The sequence below is a fragment of the Drosophila mojavensis genome, unplaced genomic scaffold, assembly GCF_018153725.1.
Source record: "Drosophila mojavensis isolate 15081-1352.22 unplaced genomic scaffold, ASM1815372v1 contig_74, whole genome shotgun sequence".
In the NCBI taxonomy this organism is placed as follows: Eukaryota; Metazoa; Arthropoda; class Insecta; order Diptera; family Drosophilidae; genus Drosophila; species Drosophila mojavensis.
In genome coordinates this window covers 1,610,690-1,628,411 of record NW_025318899.1, presented here as the reverse complement: position 1 = coordinate 1,628,411, position 17,722 = coordinate 1,610,690, and the positions used below count along the sequence as shown (strand labels likewise).

The 17,722-nt window shown below is 44.6% G+C and overlaps 5 protein-coding genes and 2 long non-coding RNA genes across 9 annotated transcripts; 4 read left to right on the top strand and 3 right to left on the bottom strand.

Annotated features, from left to right (window-relative positions):
- Positions 1–198: 198 nt before the first annotated feature.
- On the bottom strand, positions 199–8,310 carry LOC6586547 (F-box/WD repeat-containing protein 7). Of its 3 annotated transcripts, none has more exons than XM_015160405.3 (8): positions 7,950–8,310; positions 4,282–5,662; positions 2,340–4,214; positions 2,085–2,266; positions 1,792–2,017; positions 1,517–1,727; positions 1,271–1,442; positions 199–1,043 (listed from the first exon to the last, which is right to left on the bottom strand). In XM_015160405.3, exons 2-8 carry the CDS (start codon positions 5,596–5,598, stop codon positions 932–934), a joined length of 4,095 nt encoding a protein of 1,364 aa, XP_015015891.2. In that variant the 5' UTR covers positions 5,599–5,662; positions 7,950–8,310; the 3' UTR covers positions 199–931. The 3 variants fall into 3 exon arrangements, with proteins under 3 accessions (XP_015015891.2, XP_002012158.3, XP_015015890.2); XM_002012122.4 differs by having other exon boundaries at positions 8,158–8,310; XM_015160404.3 differs by lacking the exon at positions 7,950–8,310 and adding an exon at positions 6,318–6,539.
- LOC122757575 lies at positions 7,078–7,730 on the top strand. The gene is made up of 2 exons (XR_006357658.1): positions 7,078–7,333; positions 7,633–7,730. It is a non-coding gene; the product is annotated as an uncharacterized LOC122757575 (long non-coding RNA).
- Positions 8,311–8,320: 10 nt separating the features above from the next.
- On the top strand, positions 8,321–8,769 carry LOC116804375. Its single transcript, XR_004364369.2, has 2 exons — positions 8,321–8,541; positions 8,607–8,769. It is a non-coding gene; the product is annotated as an uncharacterized LOC116804375 (long non-coding RNA).
- Positions 8,770–9,026: 257 nt separating this feature from the next.
- LOC6586546 (solute carrier family 66 member 3) lies at positions 9,027–10,950 on the top strand. Its single transcript, XM_002012121.4, has 4 exons — positions 9,027–9,452; positions 9,522–9,781; positions 10,521–10,641; positions 10,708–10,950. Exons 1-4 carry the CDS (start codon positions 9,284–9,286, stop codon positions 10,836–10,838), a joined length of 681 nt encoding a protein of 226 aa, XP_002012157.1. The 5' UTR covers positions 9,027–9,283; the 3' UTR covers positions 10,839–10,950.
- LOC6586545 (NF-X1-type zinc finger protein NFXL1) lies at positions 10,901–14,326 on the bottom strand. Its single transcript, XM_002012120.4, has 10 exons — positions 13,950–14,326; positions 13,278–13,891; positions 13,051–13,209; positions 12,875–12,991; positions 12,694–12,810; positions 12,496–12,627; positions 12,228–12,436; positions 11,982–12,165; positions 11,470–11,925; positions 10,901–11,407 (listed from the first exon to the last, which is right to left on the bottom strand). The coding sequence occupies exons 1-10, from the start codon at positions 14,062–14,064 to the stop codon at positions 10,982–10,984; spliced, it is 2,529 nt and encodes an 842-aa protein (XP_002012156.2). The 5' UTR covers positions 14,065–14,326; the 3' UTR covers positions 10,901–10,981.
- A 22-nt stretch (positions 14,327–14,348) lies between these two features.
- On the top strand, positions 14,349–16,595 carry LOC6586544 (phosphatidylserine lipase ABHD16A). Its single transcript, XM_002012119.4, has 8 exons — positions 14,349–14,568; positions 14,624–14,680; positions 14,778–15,079; positions 15,139–15,290; positions 15,375–15,796; positions 15,857–16,038; positions 16,103–16,370; positions 16,436–16,595. Exons 1-8 carry the CDS (start codon positions 14,500–14,502, stop codon positions 16,544–16,546), a joined length of 1,563 nt encoding a protein of 520 aa, XP_002012155.1. The 5' UTR covers positions 14,349–14,499; the 3' UTR covers positions 16,547–16,595.
- Positions 16,435–17,657, bottom strand: LOC6586543 (zinc finger matrin-type protein 2). The gene is made up of 2 exons (XM_002012118.4): positions 17,459–17,657; positions 16,435–17,386 (listed from the first exon to the last, which is right to left on the bottom strand). The coding sequence occupies exons 1-2, from the start codon at positions 17,559–17,561 to the stop codon at positions 16,902–16,904; spliced, it is 588 nt and encodes a 195-aa protein (XP_002012154.1). The 5' UTR covers positions 17,562–17,657; the 3' UTR covers positions 16,435–16,901.
- Between the last annotated feature and the right edge of the window lie 65 nt (positions 17,658–17,722).

Here is a 17,722-nt window from a genome sequence, read left to right as displayed (position 1 = left end):
ACGGGAAGCCTTTTAACAAAAATACATTAAAAATCAAATACATACGTATTGGTGTGTGTAAACAAAACAGATCGAACGAAACCACAAAATGTTTATATATATATATATATATAGAGAGAGAGAGAGAGAAACAGAAACAACTCAATATTGGGTCTCCAAAATAATTTAACGGCATTATTAACACTATAGACATCATAATTAATCAATCAATTAAACAATTTACAATTTTAATTAATATAAAGCTGTTTTTTCATAAAACTTTTCTTTTCGGTTCATTCGATACGGAACAAAATGATGTATGTAGGTATATGCATAATACGTATATAGTAGTATGTTTGTAAACATTCGACTTGCTATGAGATATATAATATATTTATATATATATATATGATCGTTTTTTTGTTTTTGTTTTTATGTACGTAATTCATAATCAATAAGAACTAAGAAGCAAAAATTATTCTATTTTTGTGGAAAACAAATTTTGGCTATATAAAAGCAACGCATTTGAAACAAATGATAACATTGAAAACGTCTTTACACTCGTACTCACAACTCCCAAATGTGTGTGTGTGTGTTTTGTATGTGAACGTGTGTAGGCATGTGTATATGTATATATATATATATATGTGTGTGTGAGCAGCTGCATTTGTTGGCAAGGCAAGCGACGATAACGTTTCGATTATGCATGACAGATAGACGAGTCATCTGTATAAGTGTGTGTTGGTGGTGTGTGTCTGTGTTAGTTGAGTTTGGGTGTGTGTATGTGTGTGTGTGATATCGCCTCCGGCTGGCTCGCTCCCATAACGAGCTAAAGCATTATAGCGGCTCTCGCGTTTATCATAACATAGAGTAGAGTGCGCCTTATTTTGCACACACAGTTTGCAAATTGAACTGAACTGAACTCGAGCTGGAACTGGAACTGGAACTGTTCCTATGAACACTTGACACAAGCGCCCTCCACATCAAAGTCCAGTACCATTAGCTTTGTCTCCTCCGTACCATTGCGTGAACCCACGGCACAAATCAACTTTGTATCGTTCGCCCTGTGAATAGAAGGTTGAAATAGAAATAAATGCCACATACCATTATTTAGAAACGAATAGTTATGCTTGGGTTATGCATGTTTGTCAATGTACATCTGGCAGTCAAACAGGATTTTATATCTCTATCAATCTTTATGAAAAGCACCCCGGGCTATATATTCCTCTCCCTCCATTTACAATTCATATGCACAGTCGGACAGACTCGTGAACAAACATTAATTAGCTACCTGATGCGCCAGACCACTCCACCGGAGCCGCCCGAATCCAAAGCAACCAAATTGCGTATAAAATCGCCCGTTTTGACATCCCACAGCTTGACGGTGCCATCATCGGAGCTGGTGACCACAAAGCGTGAATTGAACTGCAGGCAAGTGACCGCTGACTGATGCTTATTGGGGCCTAAAGCAAACAAAAAATAACAGTTAATGAATGCCCAAGATCATCGATCAGTTAATCAAGTGTAATCAAATTACCCGATAGCGTTTGCAGGCATTGTCCTGTTGTAATGTCCCACACCTTGACCGTGGAATCGGCATTGCCAGAGACGAGTATATTTTGTCGCAGCTCCATGCCGGAGGTGAGACTCTGATGGCCCATTAGAGTGTGCTTGCAATTGCCAGTCTCCACGTCCCATACACGTATCGAGGTATCCAGTGACCCAGAGACGACATGAAGACCATCAAACTACACAAAATAGGAATTCGAATTGGTTAGGCTGCAGAGGAACTGGATGATTAGTTGACTCTACCTGCAAGGAGTAGACACGATTGGTGTGACCCTGCAGCGTGTGCAGGCACTCCTGTCGCTCTGGGTGCCAGATCTTGACCATATAGTCGTAGGCGCCCGACACAATCAGCTTGCCATCATATTGCACACACCGTACCGCAGCCAAGTGGCCAACCAGCACATGCAGACACGTGCCCAACTCAATGTCCCACACACGCAGCGTTGCATCTCGTGAGCCGCTGACCACCCTAGATGAAGATGGAGATGATGAGGTAAGTCTGGTGCCGCACAACCAGCTCTGCCAGAATCACTTACTTATTGCCATGCAAATGCATGCAGCGCACCGTTGAGGTGTGTCCCTGGAGCGTGTGCACACAGCTGCCGCTCTCCATGTCCCACACCTTGAGCGTGCGATCCGTGCTGCCCGATATGATGATATTGCCAGACATTTGCGAGGACCAAACGCCGCCAGTATGCCCCACCAAGGTGCGCAGACACTAGAGAAGGAAAGAAGTCCAGTTGAGATTAGACAATGACCCGACTAAGTTTCTATCTTGACTGCTGTCTTACCTTGCCGCTGACTGCCGACCAGACCTTAAGCGTATTGTCATCGGAGCCGGATACAATGCGATTGCCGGAGAACTGAAGGCATGTGATCACATGATCGTCATGACCCTTGAGCACTTTCGGCTTGCGCACTGGCCGCGAGCGCCAATTCATCTCGATGATGTGCTGTCGCATGTACGCCGCCTTCCATGGCGATGCGATTGGTGGCATGTTGCCATCTCGTCCTCGTTTGGGACGATCGCTGCGTGTCTCGGTGAGGATCTGTGCCTTCCGGCACTTCTCCTTCCACAGCAGATTGTCGTCGCAGAGGAAACGCCAACTGCGGCAAGTTTGTGCGGCGCGCAACAAATCCTTCGGCTCCAGATATGAGAGCACAAACAGCGCCAGTTCCCGTGGCAGCAACGAGATGAAGTCACGCTGGAATTGTGGCTCGATCACCTTCATCATGTGCCGCACCTGTGAGGGATCGCAGTGGTCGATCAGACGATCCAAGGCCAGCAGACGTTCGGCATGGGACCAGCGCTGAAATTGTGCCAACCAGTGCTGCAGCTCGGGTGGCGGGTTATCGCGCGTGGGCATCAGAGCCCGCGGCGTACGCCTACCCAAAGCGGGTGAGCAACCGCCGAGTGACGTGGCGGAAATGCCGGTTGGCGTCATCGTTAGCGTCATCATGGCAGCGTTGCCTAGGGGCTGCGTTGAGGAGCGTGGTGTAGAGGCAAAATCATAAGCAATGCGCTTACGGCTGTTATCGCCAGATCCCGAATTGCTCCCACCACCGCCCGCACCGCCACCGGCGCCCGCACCACTACCAGCGCCGCCACTGCCCGTTATGCTCATCGAGTAGTCACCATCCAGCAGACGACTCTCGTTGTATTTACGCTTGCGCTGCTGCTGTTGCTGCTGCTGCTCTATTGGCGGCATGGCAATGGCTTCCTCATGATAGCTATCCATGGCATCCATGTCGAGTGTTTCGCTCAGGCTGGCATTGCTGCCGCTGCGACTGCTGGCCAATATGCTGTTCTGGCAAGTGCATATCTCTTCCAGGTCCGAACAATTGTTCTCCTCGTCGCAATTGCCCCATGGCTCTTCGGCATTAAAATCTCCAGGTTCAACAACTCCGCCGCTTCCGCCACCTACACCAGCGCCACCATCAGCATTGCCTGAATTCTCCTCAACAACAATGTCAAGCACAATGCCATCATTGGAGTTGCGTGCCTCCACACGACGGCGACTGCGATTGCCGTTGACATTCGCAGCTGCACCAGCTGCCAGGCCACTGCGTGCAAGAAAACGCTCCTGGGTCTGGGCACTGGCATTCACCTGCCTTGTGGGCACCTTCGCTGTGGCTGCCGCTGCATAATGACAGCGAGCTGAAGTCGAAGTCGCAGTCGAAGTGGCTGACGTCGAGGGCTGTGCATCCACGTCCAGAAAGCCGGCATTGCTGCTGCCACAAGGCAAGACGCTGGTACGACTGCAGCCGCTGGTATCCTGGCTGCTTGTCTGGGAGCCCACAGAGCTGAACGAAGGGATGGCCACATCTTTGTCCGTATGCTGGCAGCTCGCGGACAGATTGACGTCGTTCGAATTGGTGTTCGTGTAGACGTCTGTGCGGTTGTAGCTTGTGGAAGTGGAAGCGTTGCTGCTCCCGTTGGGCTTCACAATGACCACAATGGGCAGCTTGGAATTGTTGCTGTTGGTGCTGTTGCTGCTGCTGGAGCTGCAGCTGGAGATGGAGCTGGAACTGTGCTGTGGACAGGCATTGCTGTTGGCATTGGCCAGCGTTGAGCCCAGATTGAGTTTGGCAGTGGACTTGCTCAGTCGGCTGTTTGTATACTTGCGACTGCTCGTGGGCGTCGTCGATAGATCCTTGTAGGTGCACTACGGAGAGGGTAAGAAAGGCAGCTTTAATAACTGTAACTTCTGTAACAAAATTATTGATCCTTACCTTGCTATCTGAGGAGAAGGCGCGTGCCTGGCTACTGCTGGGCCAATCATCGCCAGCCACTCCAGCCCCGCCGCCAGCGCCCACTGCTGCTGCTGCGCGATTGATCAGACTTAGATTGAGGCGATTTTTGGTGACCAGCGAATTGGTGCCGAGTATGATGCCGCCGGTCAGACGCTGCTCGGTCTCAAAGTCGCGACGTTCAATGCGATCCATGGACTCAATATCCGCCTTGGTCGGGCTGTTGCTGTTGTTGGTGCTGTTTGTTGCTGCTGCTGCATTGGCAGCTGACGCCTCGGCGCTGGCCGTGAGGCTCATCTGCTTAAGCCGCACGGACATTTGACGATCGTGCAACGAACTAGTTGCTACATCGACTGCCTGTCCCTGCCCCTGCCCTGGCTCAGACTTAACTCCTCCTCTTGGTGCATTGCCCTGCAGCTGTTGCTGCTGCTCTTCCGCCTCGAATTCATCGCTAAGCCGCTTCGGTTTGCCCGCCAGCAGCTCCGACTGCGCAGCACTGCCGCCAACTGTGGCACCGCCGACATGAGTATGTGATTGCTGTGGCTCCTCGACGACAGGTGTTTCCAGAAATATTTTCGAACCGTCGGCTGTCGTGATGATGCCATCAGCAGCAGTGGCAGCAGCAGTACCATCCACTTGTGATGTATTGGGGCAGGAGCGCCCCGCAGCATCCTCATCCTCATCATCATCTTCATCCTCATCGACGATTTCCTCCTCGTCGAAATCGTCGTCATCGTTTATAAGGCATACAATGGGCGGCTCGTCGTTAACATTAAAGAAAACATTATTTATCGGGCTGTTGTGCTCCTCCTCCTCTTCCTCCTCGGATGGAGCGTCACGGCTCATGCGCTCGTTCTCATTGCCATTGAGCGTATCTGTCGAGGAGCTATCGTCTACGGGCACAACAACAACGACGCCCATTGTCTCAGCGCCGGCACCGGCTCCCGTGCTATTGGGCAGTGAATTGGAAGAGCTTATCTCGTATGTTTCCAGCACGCCGGTGGTCTCGGTACTGGACTCATCATCGAGCACGACGGCAAAGCCATGTTGCGAATTCGAAGAGACACAGTCCTCCACGTCCGGCTCCCTCAGGTTGGACATAGATTCAGTTACTGTTCCGTCTACCCCTTGGCTAGTGCTCGCCTTTGGCTGTGATGCTTGAGGTGTTGGTGGTTTTAAATCGATGCTGTAGCTGCTATTGCAACTGCTGCTGCTACTGCTTCGGCGGCTCTGCTCCTGCTGAGCGTCGTCCTCGGCACCTGAACAATTACTGCTAGCAGCTGAACATCCTTTTTCCATAATACAACGTGCAGGTAAAGTCAATCTCTCTTCGTGCTCTGCAGCTTTGCTCGCCTGCAAAAGGCTATCGAAAATAAAACAAAATGGTTGAGCATCAGTTAAATAATTTCTATTTCAGGTCAAAATAATGTACAAATACAAATGTTGCTCAACTGAAATGTTTTGATTTAAAAAGGTCTTAAAAGTAACTCACTTTTGGAGCTCTAGCTCAAGCATTTTGAAAGATACCTGATGGTAATCAATATATCTCATATATATTTTTCTTGACCTACAAATTTCTAAATACCAAGTATCTAACAACCCAAATAACATAGTTTATGTTGTATTTATTAGAATATCTTTACATTTGCTTAGCACCTATTAGACGACGCTACCAATCAACATATATTCTAAATTTCAAGTCTCTAGATTACAATAATGAGGGAGAAATTTTTTTTATTAACTTTTGGCAAATTGTTTTGTGTAGAATAGTTTAGAGGTAAAAAAAATGTCAGAAACTTGTTCAATATGTAATAGGAAAACATATGCCTTAGCGTAAATGAAAATAAATATGTACTCAAGCGCTTATTATCTTTTTAACCCTTTCAAGATATGCAATGTGCTTCTCTGTGGCCAATTCACGAACAGAAGCTGTTCTAAAACCGGGTTCAATAAAAATATGCAAATAATTCTATAAGAGAATCCTCTAGGCGCACATAAATAATGAATCGTCAACTTACAAGAATTAATTATGAAGCTATCCTTTATTTTTTACTCAGCCAAAAAATATAAAACCCGCTAGAAGGATGAAGCAGCCGTCTTGGAGCTACGACAGCGACGCTCTGTAAAAAATTCCCACGCAACGCGAAGCAAACACGACGAAAGAGGCAAGCGGCAAAAGTAATAAGCACGATGAGAGGAGATCGTGTGCAGACACTTTTCTGTCTATCTGTCTGTCTTTTGTCCCTCTCTCTCGCTCTCACTCTCTGTCTCTCTATCACATTCGCATGATGATGATGAGACTCTGAGAATTGGAAAAAAAAAAAAGAAAAATCAAAAATCGAAAGAAAAGGAAAAGCAGTGGGAAAAATGTTTGTAAAGCTGCAGCAGCAGCAACAACAACAACAACAACAACACAACAGCCGTCGCAGCAGCCGTTGTCGTATTTCTTAGCAATCAAAAAACTGGCAAAGGAAATCACAAAAGTGCATCGGCGGAAGAAGCTAAAACGGCGCGAAGTAGAATGGGCAAAGAAGATGAAACGGGTATTACAACAAACATACAAACACATTCCCATACACAAACACACACACATACACATACACATAGAGATCAGTAGCCCAGGCAGAAAAGGTAAAGGCATGCGATGACAAGAGCAAAAGTAACGGACGGAAGAAGAAGAAGCAATAAAGATACACACCAACAACAACAGCAACGACAGCAACTACACAACGATAGCGTACACCTTGCAATTTAAGCCGCTATCTGTTTGCGCTACTCTCTTCTCTCTCGCTCCCTCTCTCGCACATCAAAGTCATCAGCATCGACTGTCATGCTCAGGCGTCTCCCTCTCTCGCTCGTACGCGCACAGCATCAATATAACGCATACACTCACACTTAGGCACGCACACGCGTACAGACAGCAAAAAGGGATCAGTGCATTTGCAGCAGTCAAACAACAAAGAGCGATCGCATAGGAATTTTCTCCTTGCGCACACACACATAGGCACCCATACAGACGAACACACGCAAACACGTGAGTGTGTGTAGATCCTGAGTTGCATCACTCGTAAAAGAGATCAGATGTGCAAGAGAATGTCGGGAAACCTCCCCTTCTCAGAAATGTTACTATTGAGCGACCTCCTCTGAAGGTTTAAAGGGTCTTCGTTTACGTTTTGCTTCATTTTGTGTACGCTTTCACACGGCATTCGTGTTACCTGTGCTGCGACCACAGGACTAAAGCGAGAATGAATGCCCCGAACCTTGTCCATCCATTAATGTCGTCTTCATTTTTTTCTTTTTCTTCCTTTCTGTTCATTTATCTACGTCACACAGCAAATGACCATGGGCATGGGGGGAAATAGATATAGAAATGAAAATTCTTAAAAGTTAGTAAACTTACTAACTAAATTGTACTGGCCCTAACCCCACTTTTCTGCACCTGCACCAAGCGAGAGCCAGCCCCATAATTCGTGGAGCAGGCAACAAAAGAAAAAAATGTGAACATTGTTGTACACACACACATACAGTGAACCATACGAAAGCGACTACGTCGGATGTCGTATATGCATACACACACAGCCACACGCTCAAGTACGCACACATACAGAACAAATGTCACGACATGCATAAGGAAAAGGAGTTTACTTTACCCCTAGATAGCGCTATTCTGCACTTTGAACAATACAATTCATATAGATGATGCACACATGAGGTTTCCAATTGCAGTTGAGCTTAATTGTTTAACTATTTCATCCGTTTTACACTTTTTGCGTTTAGTTCACGCACACACACACACTTGCCCATCCACAAGAAGCATTTGCCACCGAGCACACACGTTTAATTTAATTTACCACGTACGTTTTTCTGCCGTTTTTTCTACTGTGCTATCATTAGCATACAGTATTACTATTATGGTTAACCGTATTAGTATTATTCTGACAAACAAAAACAAAAATTCTTAAATTCAGACAGAAAAATAACTAAATGACTTGAGCTGCGCTGCCACTGTATGTTAGCTAGTGATGTGAAAAAACATCGATGCATCGACAATCGATGTTTTTTTGGCGATGTTTTCCGATGTTTTCCGATGTTTTTATTGATACCGATGTTAAGCGATGCATCGATGTTTGACAGAACATCGGGCGTTAAATTTCACAACATTGCAGAACATATGGATACACTGCCACATAGAAAAATTCGCGAATTTGTTTCTTTTTTTTACCCTGTGTTTGCAATGCCAAAGTAAGTAAATTGTTGAAAATATATATAAATATAGTTATTTGCAATTACAAATGTATTTATTCTAGAATAACAACAAAGACAAGCTTTTGCTGGAGGCACTTTACAAAATTGATGGAAATAGCGCGAAATGCAACATTTGCAACAAAGTTTTGAAGATTGCGGGTAACACGACCAACATGAAGGACCACCTGCGGTCCATTCATAAAATAGAACAAAATGTTGAAGAAATGTTGTTTAAGAATTGAATTAACGAAAAATAACGGAATTGGTAGAAAACATCGATACATCGATGTTTATAGCCGATGTTTTACACAACATCGATTTATCATTTTGCAAACATCGATGAACATCGACATCGAATTTTCGACCCAAATTTACATCACTAATGTTAGCAGCACCAAAGTATCGAGACAAAGCATCGATACGCTGCGCGCAGCGTCAAGTATCGATATATAGCAGTAGTATAACGAATCGATACCATTTAGTAGTGCTATTCGATAATAATTTATTTACTTACTATTTTGATTTCGTTTATAATAAAAAATTCACTATGAAAATCAGATTTGATCATACGTTGTAAGAACAGCAGTCAAGTAGAGGTCTATGCATTACAATGAGTTGAAGATATCTTTAAAGAGGAAATACGCCTGCAGATGCACATTGAAAGGCACAGCCGCCCGCAATCGATTGTTTGTATTTAAATCAAACCAACTGAGCCATCAATATAAGTTTAGTTGCCGCAATGGACACAACGGCGCCGTCTGAGGGTCTTGGCGAGGTTGTCTCCCATTACCTGGATAAGGGAATCGTGCTTATTATAGCTGATCTTCTTAGTTTGATTACGGTGTCATCATGTCTGGTCATCAAGGTGCCACAAATAAATACGATACGCGAAAACAAATCGTCAAAAGGTGAGACTACGCCCACTCAACTGTTACGCCCACACATTAACTGTATATTCCCGTATAACCCGATTCCAGGCATCAGTGTCTTTGGCCTGTGCCTGGAACTGTTCAGCTATACCGTTATGATGTCCTACAATTACACGTCAGGCTATGACTTCTTATCCTATATGGAGTATCCTGTGCTGCTGCTGCAGGAATATGTGCTGATCTATTATGTCTTCAAATATCAGGATATGCTAGGCAAACGAACACAAGTCTTTGCCATATTCTATACAATCATCGCAACACTTATCTATTTGAAACTCTTTCCAATTATCATCCTAACGTTTCTGGTGGTGAGTAACCCAACCAACAATGGCTCATATATATAGCTAATACATATGTGTGCATAGAGCAGCAACGATATTGATTAGAACCTTCCGTTAAGATAACAGCGTACTCCACAAACTAGTTTTCCCTTTTTGTTTTTCAATTTGTTTAACTAATTATGTGTTGTTGAATAATTGTTTTAGAGAACCTGTTTTGTTTTTATTTGTTTTGATTGCCTTTGGAGCTGAGCATAATGAGAAGCTCTTAACTGAATCATTGGCGAAGGTCATTTGTGTTTTGCTCTATAATATTTGTCTTGCTTCTATTTATATACAGACATAAACGGTCACAGACCAATTTTTTTAAGAGCTATTTGCACTGCGAGATGTGTCTCAAACGTACAGTATATGCTGCCTATAGCGAAAAAATGCTGTTGCTGTCTATTTTTTGCTGAGCTGATTATAGTAATAAGTTGTAGAAACAATTAAAAATATAAACAAAGTATATATTACAATATAGCCTTTATAATCAACTTATAAAAACCTTGAAAACTTGATTCCGTAATCTTTTCAGTGATCTAAATTTTCGGTTATTGACCTGGGCAGGTTTTACAGTCAAATTAAGACACTTTAGGATGAGCAGAGCTTAATTCTCTGAATACAGTTTACATCTGTCAATTAATTTCTCATATAGTCACTCAATCTATATGATCTCAATTTCATTTCCTCAATGTTAATTTCTAATGCTTTGCTTAATCTTCTGTAGCCTTTCTGTACGCCCATTGGAGCAACGAGCAAAGTGCTCCAACTACTCGCTATATTGCGTACAAAGGACGCCAGCTCCGTTAGCCGGACGACATGGGCGCTGTCCGCCTTCACCAATATGAGTTAGTATATGAATACGTATATAAAGCGCTCTGCTGAAACTAATCCCTTTTCAACATTATTTGCAGCCCGCATATACACAGTTTACGTGCAGTCTCATGATTTGATGCTGCTATCTAATTTCCTGATATCCACTTTCCTTAGTCTCAGCGTGTTTGTCGCCGCCTGCGTTTATAAGACGAAGACGAAGACGGCTTAAAAGTGGCTCAACTAATTATTTAAAGATAATTGTAATCAAGCAAATACTCAATAGACACGGACTTACAGTTGTTGACAAAGTTTTTACTAATAAAATTCAAATCTCATTGGCATTTTTTTTTTTCAGTTCATCTTTAGTTGATTCTAGCTGTCTGCATAGTACGCCACGGCCAGTGCGCCAATTACGACCAGAAAGGATAATGCATAGATGCTTAAGCGTTGCCAGTTGATGTTAGACTTGGTGGGCTCCACATCCAAAGTCTTACGCTCCTTATGCTTGCGCTTGCCGAACTTTTGTTCATACTTCTCGAGTTCCAGTCTATTCCGCTCCTGCTCTTGCTGCAATTTGAGCTGCTGCTGTTGTTGCTCTGAGGCCTGGGCCTTGGAGCGCTCCGCCAGACAAATGGCATCGCAATCGAGCGACGTTTGACCCGCACGATGTTTGTCGCAGGCAATTTCTTGCTTTAAGCGCTTGCACTTGCAATAGATGCGTAGCTTCTTGCGACACAGCTCCGGATTGGGACAGGGGCCGGGATGACATATGGTCATGCAGCGGTGGCCACAGTCGAACTATGTGAACAAGATTTAACAGTTATATATAAACATAAAATATTCTCAAAATTTATACGCACATTCTTGAGGCAACGATTACCACAGCTGTTGAACCTTTGGCGTCGCTCCAGCGTCTCCTGCAGACTGCCTTCCTCATTGAAGTACTCGCTGCACTTGTATATGACCTGATTGAGGCCACAGTAGCATTTATTTTTTATCACAAATGCGCACGGAGCACAAGGTGGCGGATGACAGCCTTTGTTGCAGGGATGAGTGCAGCCTGGAGGACGAGGAATAGTACATCCCTGTTCACAATTCGCACAGCCTGCTTGCTGGTGCATATCCTCCGGCTCAGGCACTGCATGGCAAACCCGATCGCATTGATGATTGCCACACTTGAGCTGGCGTGCGCACTTACGCTGGCAGGATGTGGGCTTGGAGTTCCAGCAAGGCCAAGTGGCCAACTCGTGGCCGCCAATGCAGCGCACGATGACGCCTTCTTCGCAGCGCGGATGTGGCAGAGCGCGGTACTCATACTGCAAGAATTACATATTACATACGAATTGTAAGGCTTTAGACGTCTGGGGCTCACCTTATGCTGCTTTCCACGTGTTGCCTGATCTGGTCGAGGCACACGCTGAGCTGCATGGCAGCGCGCCTTGCAAATGTGTCCACAGCCGCTGGAATCATTGGTCAGGCCACAAGGCTGCACGCAGGGCGGGCATTCGCCCTTGTGACAACGATGCTTGATGGCATGATGACACTTGGGCGTAATGCTAAGGAATAGAACAATATTTAAATCATATTATATTTCTTAGTAAACAGCTTAGCAACCAACCGGCATAGCTCCTGGCACACAATACGTGCGTTCTTCTCGCGGCCACAGGGCACGCTTCGTCTCGTCTTGCCGCAGCGACAATTCACTTGCGATTCCAGCTTGCACGGATAACAGGGTCCGTTGTGGCACACGGACTGGCATTTATGTTTGTTGCAACTCAGCTGCTTGCCGCAGATCTTCTCGCAGGGCGGACATTGATCCCCACAGCACTGAAAACAAACAGGATACATCAGTCGAGCTTGGATAAACCTACGCGTATGTTTTGTACCTTGCGATTGCAAGCATGTTTGCCACAATCTCGCATCTGCTTGCATTTGGTCTCGCAGTTGAACTCCTTGGAGCAGGGCATCTCCTTCTCATGCAGGCCGCAGCGGCATTTCTTCTTCGTGACCACTAGGCACTATAGCAATAGAATATATAGAGATTATCGGGCTGAATTACATGCTTGAATAACTAAATAGTTTACCAAGTTGCAAGCACCGCGATGACAGCGCTGCGTGCAGTAATGCTTGCCACAAGACAACAGCTTCTGGCAAGTGTCTCCGCATGTCTCCTGTGGCTCGTTGCAAGCTCCACTTTTGATCTGCATAAATTATAGGAGAAAGTATATCAACATGTATATATAGTTGAGCAGCTGTTGTGCTTACGCTCTTCCCACAGGGACAGCTGCGCACGCCAAACGGACACTCGGCGCCTTCACAGGATCCTGCGTGGCATACTTTCTCACAGGTATGAATGCCACAAGCAAAGAGAGCGCCACAAACCTAAATAAGAAGAAATAAGTTTTATAATTGAAGCTATTTATAGATCACCACCTGCTTACATTATTGCATTTCCATTTGGGCTCGGCACAGTTCACGACTTTCTGCTCACGTTTGCATTCGCAGGGCTGTGAGCTCTTACTGCTGCATGGCGGACACTGACCAGGCCTATGACACCGCTGATTGCATTTGTGCATGCCACATGACAAAAGCAATTGACACTGAAAATAAGGATTTCATATAAGAATATACCAGATTTCATATAAGAGTCTGAAGACACTCCACATACCTTTTGCTCGCACTGCCAGTTCTTGTCGATGCACCGCACGCTCCGCATTGCCGCCTTTCCACAGAGACAAGAACTGTTAGCTAGTTGGGCACAGGGTGGACAAGGACCCGGATGGCACAGCAATTTGCAATCGTGGCCACATTTCGGCTGCAACAGCTTGCCACAAATCTCGCCACAGGAGTGGGGCACAAGAAAGGGCTGTGGCTGCGGATTCACCTCCTTGCCACAAAAACATTCATACTGTGTGGGTCGATCCGCTGGTTGGTAATCTCTACGACACTGTGGACAGCACCAGTGAAGTGATTTTGTACGTTTGGGAGGCACAAACTCGCCCAGATGATTATAATAGCCCTGATGGCCATTGTTCTGCTGCTCCGCCTTGACCTTCATTTGCATTACGCTGTCGTTGGCCCAGCGCTGTATGCAATTGAGATGGAAGAAGCAATAGCAGCTCTTGCATGACCAAATGGACTCCACGCGTCGAATGCTGCCAATACAAATTAGACACGTAGCAGCGCCCGAGTGCAAAGTGTTCTCCAGAAATGTGGCGGTGCGGTTAATATTGTTGTCACTCGCTGCATTCACTGGAGCTTTGTAATGTTTATACAAAAGATCTAAAATAGACAAGTTTAAAATGGGTGGACACGTCATAAGCCTTTGCCTGTCGTTTACCAAGAATATGCTTTTCATCCAATTCTCCTTCGTCCTCGGAGCTGGAGTCGTAAGCATTCACTAATTTCTGTGCAGCTGCCAAATTTTTGGCTTGCGCTTTGCTAAACTTTTCCATTTTGACCGGCTAAAAAATTGCGCTGAATTCCCAATTTGACTGCTCCGAATTGAAACAACAAATGACTTGATGTAATCGAACTGGAGCAGAATGAAGTGAACTTCCCAATCAGCTCCTTGGCCTACTGTAATTCATTACACAGCACTAGGCAACACAACTACACTTATCACAGAAGCTCTTGCTTCTTTTATTTAGCAAAACTAAAATATCAATTGTAAATAAAAATAGTTTGCACGACATAAAAATTGTACTTTTCGCTCAGCGAAGAATAACATTTTCGTAGTTTGTTGGTGGCAGCACGCGCACATCTCTATCACGTATAGCGAACTAGTTCATATTGCGATTGCAGCTGCGTTTCACAAGCTCACTTTCACATTTCAGTAAAAAATATATAATAATATTTTTCAGACGCAGACGCAAATACATATTTGCAAAATGAGTTTCTTTAATTATATATTCGGGCCAAAATTGTACATGGAGTACAGAGGTGTACCTGAACCGCAGGTATGAGGTAAATAAATTGTGTTTGGTAAATTCTAATCATTTTTTCCTATTGTAGAGGAAAATGTATGAGCCCGGTGCAGCTGAAAAATTTGGTGAACAAATCTTGTCAACGGTAAGAGGTGTCTGTGTACATGTGTGTGTGTGGCAGTTTGTTGTGTGCTTGTTTACGTGTAGTAATACCAGAACTAATTAGTATTTTGTTGTTGCAGCTGTCTGTGGTTTGGTCGGTCAGCTATTATACGTCACCGCTGATCTTCACATTCCTCTATAGGCGCGGCTATTTCGTCACTGATTCGATTCCAACGCTCGCAAAGCTCACAACGAGCGTTGGATTGATAGTCATCATCTCTTTATTTATGCGCGGCGTTGGACGTCGACAGTCGCGTGCATATACGAACATGATAAATGCTTTAAATTCGGCTAAAGAAAATAGATCGTCGGATGCACTGCGTCGATTCGACATTGACTTCTCTGCATGGCCAGTGGATTTTGATGTGAAGGCCATAGCGGGGTAAGTGTCAAAGCAAATACCGTCTCAAACTATATATTATATGAATATTTATCTGTCAGTGATGCCAAGAAGCCCACGACCACTATAAGTCGTCGCGAAAGGTTGAGCATTGCCACATTGCCGTGCGAGTTGCTTGCCTATGTAGCCATACACACCTTTGGGCTGTCTCTGATCTATCCCGGCTCCGTGAAGCTGCTGCAGAAGTTCATGAGTACGTCTGCATGTTTTCCCCACCAGAGCAACGATAATGCAATATAATACCGTTAATCTAGAACTAATCAATTCTCCTTTACAGGGCCCGCCTTGATCTCTGGCCGCGCCAAGCTCATCGAAGACGACAATGGCATTCGCTATAAAGTAAAGACAATTGATTCAAATGAAATCGATACTCTCTTTATTGACAATCGCAATGATAATGTGGGCAATGGCAAGACTCTAGTCATCTGCTCCGAGGGTAATGCTGGCTTCTATGAAGTCGGCATAATGGGCACACCAATTGCATTAAAATACTCAGTGTTGGGTTGGAATCATCCGGGCTTTGCCGGCAGCACGGGTCAACCGAAACCGGATCAGGATAAGAATGCCATCGATGCTGTGGTGCGTTTCGCTATCAATCATCTGGGCTTTGGCATTGAGGATATTTTATTGTTCGGTTGGAGCATTGGCGGCTTTAGCACATTGTGGGCTGCCACCATTTATCCCGATGTTAAGGGTGTGGTAAGTGATAAATAGCGCGTCCGTGGATAAAAATTTTTAATTGAATTATATTTGTTTCAGGTATTGGATGCCACCTTCGATGATGTGCTCTACCTGGCTCAGCCACGTATGCCCGCCAGCTTGGGCGGCATCGTTCGCATTGCCATACGCAAGCATTGCAATCTGAATAATGTTGAGTTGGCTGTTAAGTACAATGGACCACTGCTGTTCATACGTCGAACAGAGGATGAGATTATAGCCGAGTAGGGTTAACATCAGTTTTCATTTGTATATTTAGTTTATTTCACATTACTTTGCCTTTTGCAGGGACAATCGTATTGACACGAATCGCGGCAATTACCTCACGCTTGGTGTGCTCCAATATCGCTATCCCAATTTGTTTAAGGCACCACAGCTGTCGCATGCCAAGGCATTGCTTGCAAAGCCCTTGGAGTCGTACAGCTATAGCTTGGCCGAAGAGAAGCTGTGCATGTCTCGTCTTATAACCTATGCCTCCGATGAAGGCAAGTCCTATCCCATGCTGATTGGAGCCGAATACAATGAGGAAACACGCAGTCAAATGGCACTCTTTCTGGTAGGTCTACAATTTATTATAAAAACATCTATTGCTCATCATAATAATATATATAATTTATACAGCTGCGCAAGCATTTACGCGATTACAATTCGTCGCATTGCACTCAGCTGCCGGGCGAGTTCTTCACCATTCCATGGGACATACCCATCGAACATGGCTTTGTATTTACTTAAGACCCTACGCATTTATTGTTTTTGGCAGTCACAAAAAAAAACTATGGTATTCGAGTGTTTTTTTTTCGGGGGTCCACAATATTTAGTTTAAGAATTAGTGCATTTTAACTGCTTATTAAATTATTAACTTGGTCAAAGCCCTGTTGTACAATACAATAAATAACTGGTGTAAAATTGTCTTATACATATTCACACACGAGTACATATACATATAATATAATATATATAAAATGAAATAAATGTCGCAAACCAATCACAGTCATAGCGATTAGCCCAATAAATGGCTTCGTTGGTGGAAAATCTCTCTTTTTATATATATTCTATATTCTATTGAGGTCAACATATCAATCGTTTCCTATGAATTTTTCTTTGATCCGCCAAATCCAGAGAAGCCCATTATAGCAGCCATATCGTCGGGCAGACCAGTCGTTGCAAATTCATCATTATCCTCGGCTTTACGTTTCCGTTCTTTTCGCTTCTCCTTCCGATGCTCCTTGTAGCGTTCCTCCTCCTCCTTGGCCTCGCGTAGTCTCTTCTCCAGTTCATAGTCTTTTTGTTTTTCGGCCATTTTTTGCTTGTTCTGCTGAAAGCGATCTTTCACCTGGTCAACGGTGCTGCGCTCCACTTTCATGGACATGCCCAGATTACGCTGATGCTTCTTTCCATTGATGTGATCCAGAAAGTTAATTGAATCCTTGACGACACAGTCGCAAACATTACAGTAGTAGCCGCCAGATTGTGAGGTAGGTGTGTTTTTGTTTATCACGACGCTTTTGCCCAACTTACTGTCCAGGTCAACCTTATAGTCGCGTCTCTTCAGATTCTCGCGCTGCACGGGCTCTATTTAAAACAGAATCAATAAAGCTCTATTAATGGATTCCCTGCTTATGGAAGGTACAATGTTTGCCCTACCTTCGTCCTTTGGCGCTGCTTGGTTAAGCAGGCGCTCTTGTGCCAACTTTTCGTACTCGTTTTTGTTCCATTTTCTTCGGTGATCATCCGGTCGCATCGTCATTTTGCTAACTTTCTTTTTCAAGCGTAAGATTTTATAAAAAATGTCTTTTACACTATATAATTGCGATAAACATGTTATAAATAAATATCGATAGGTATTGGAACTCAGTGTTGTATGGTGTTGTATTGGGCGGCTGAGGTAATATTTGATTTTCGATATGC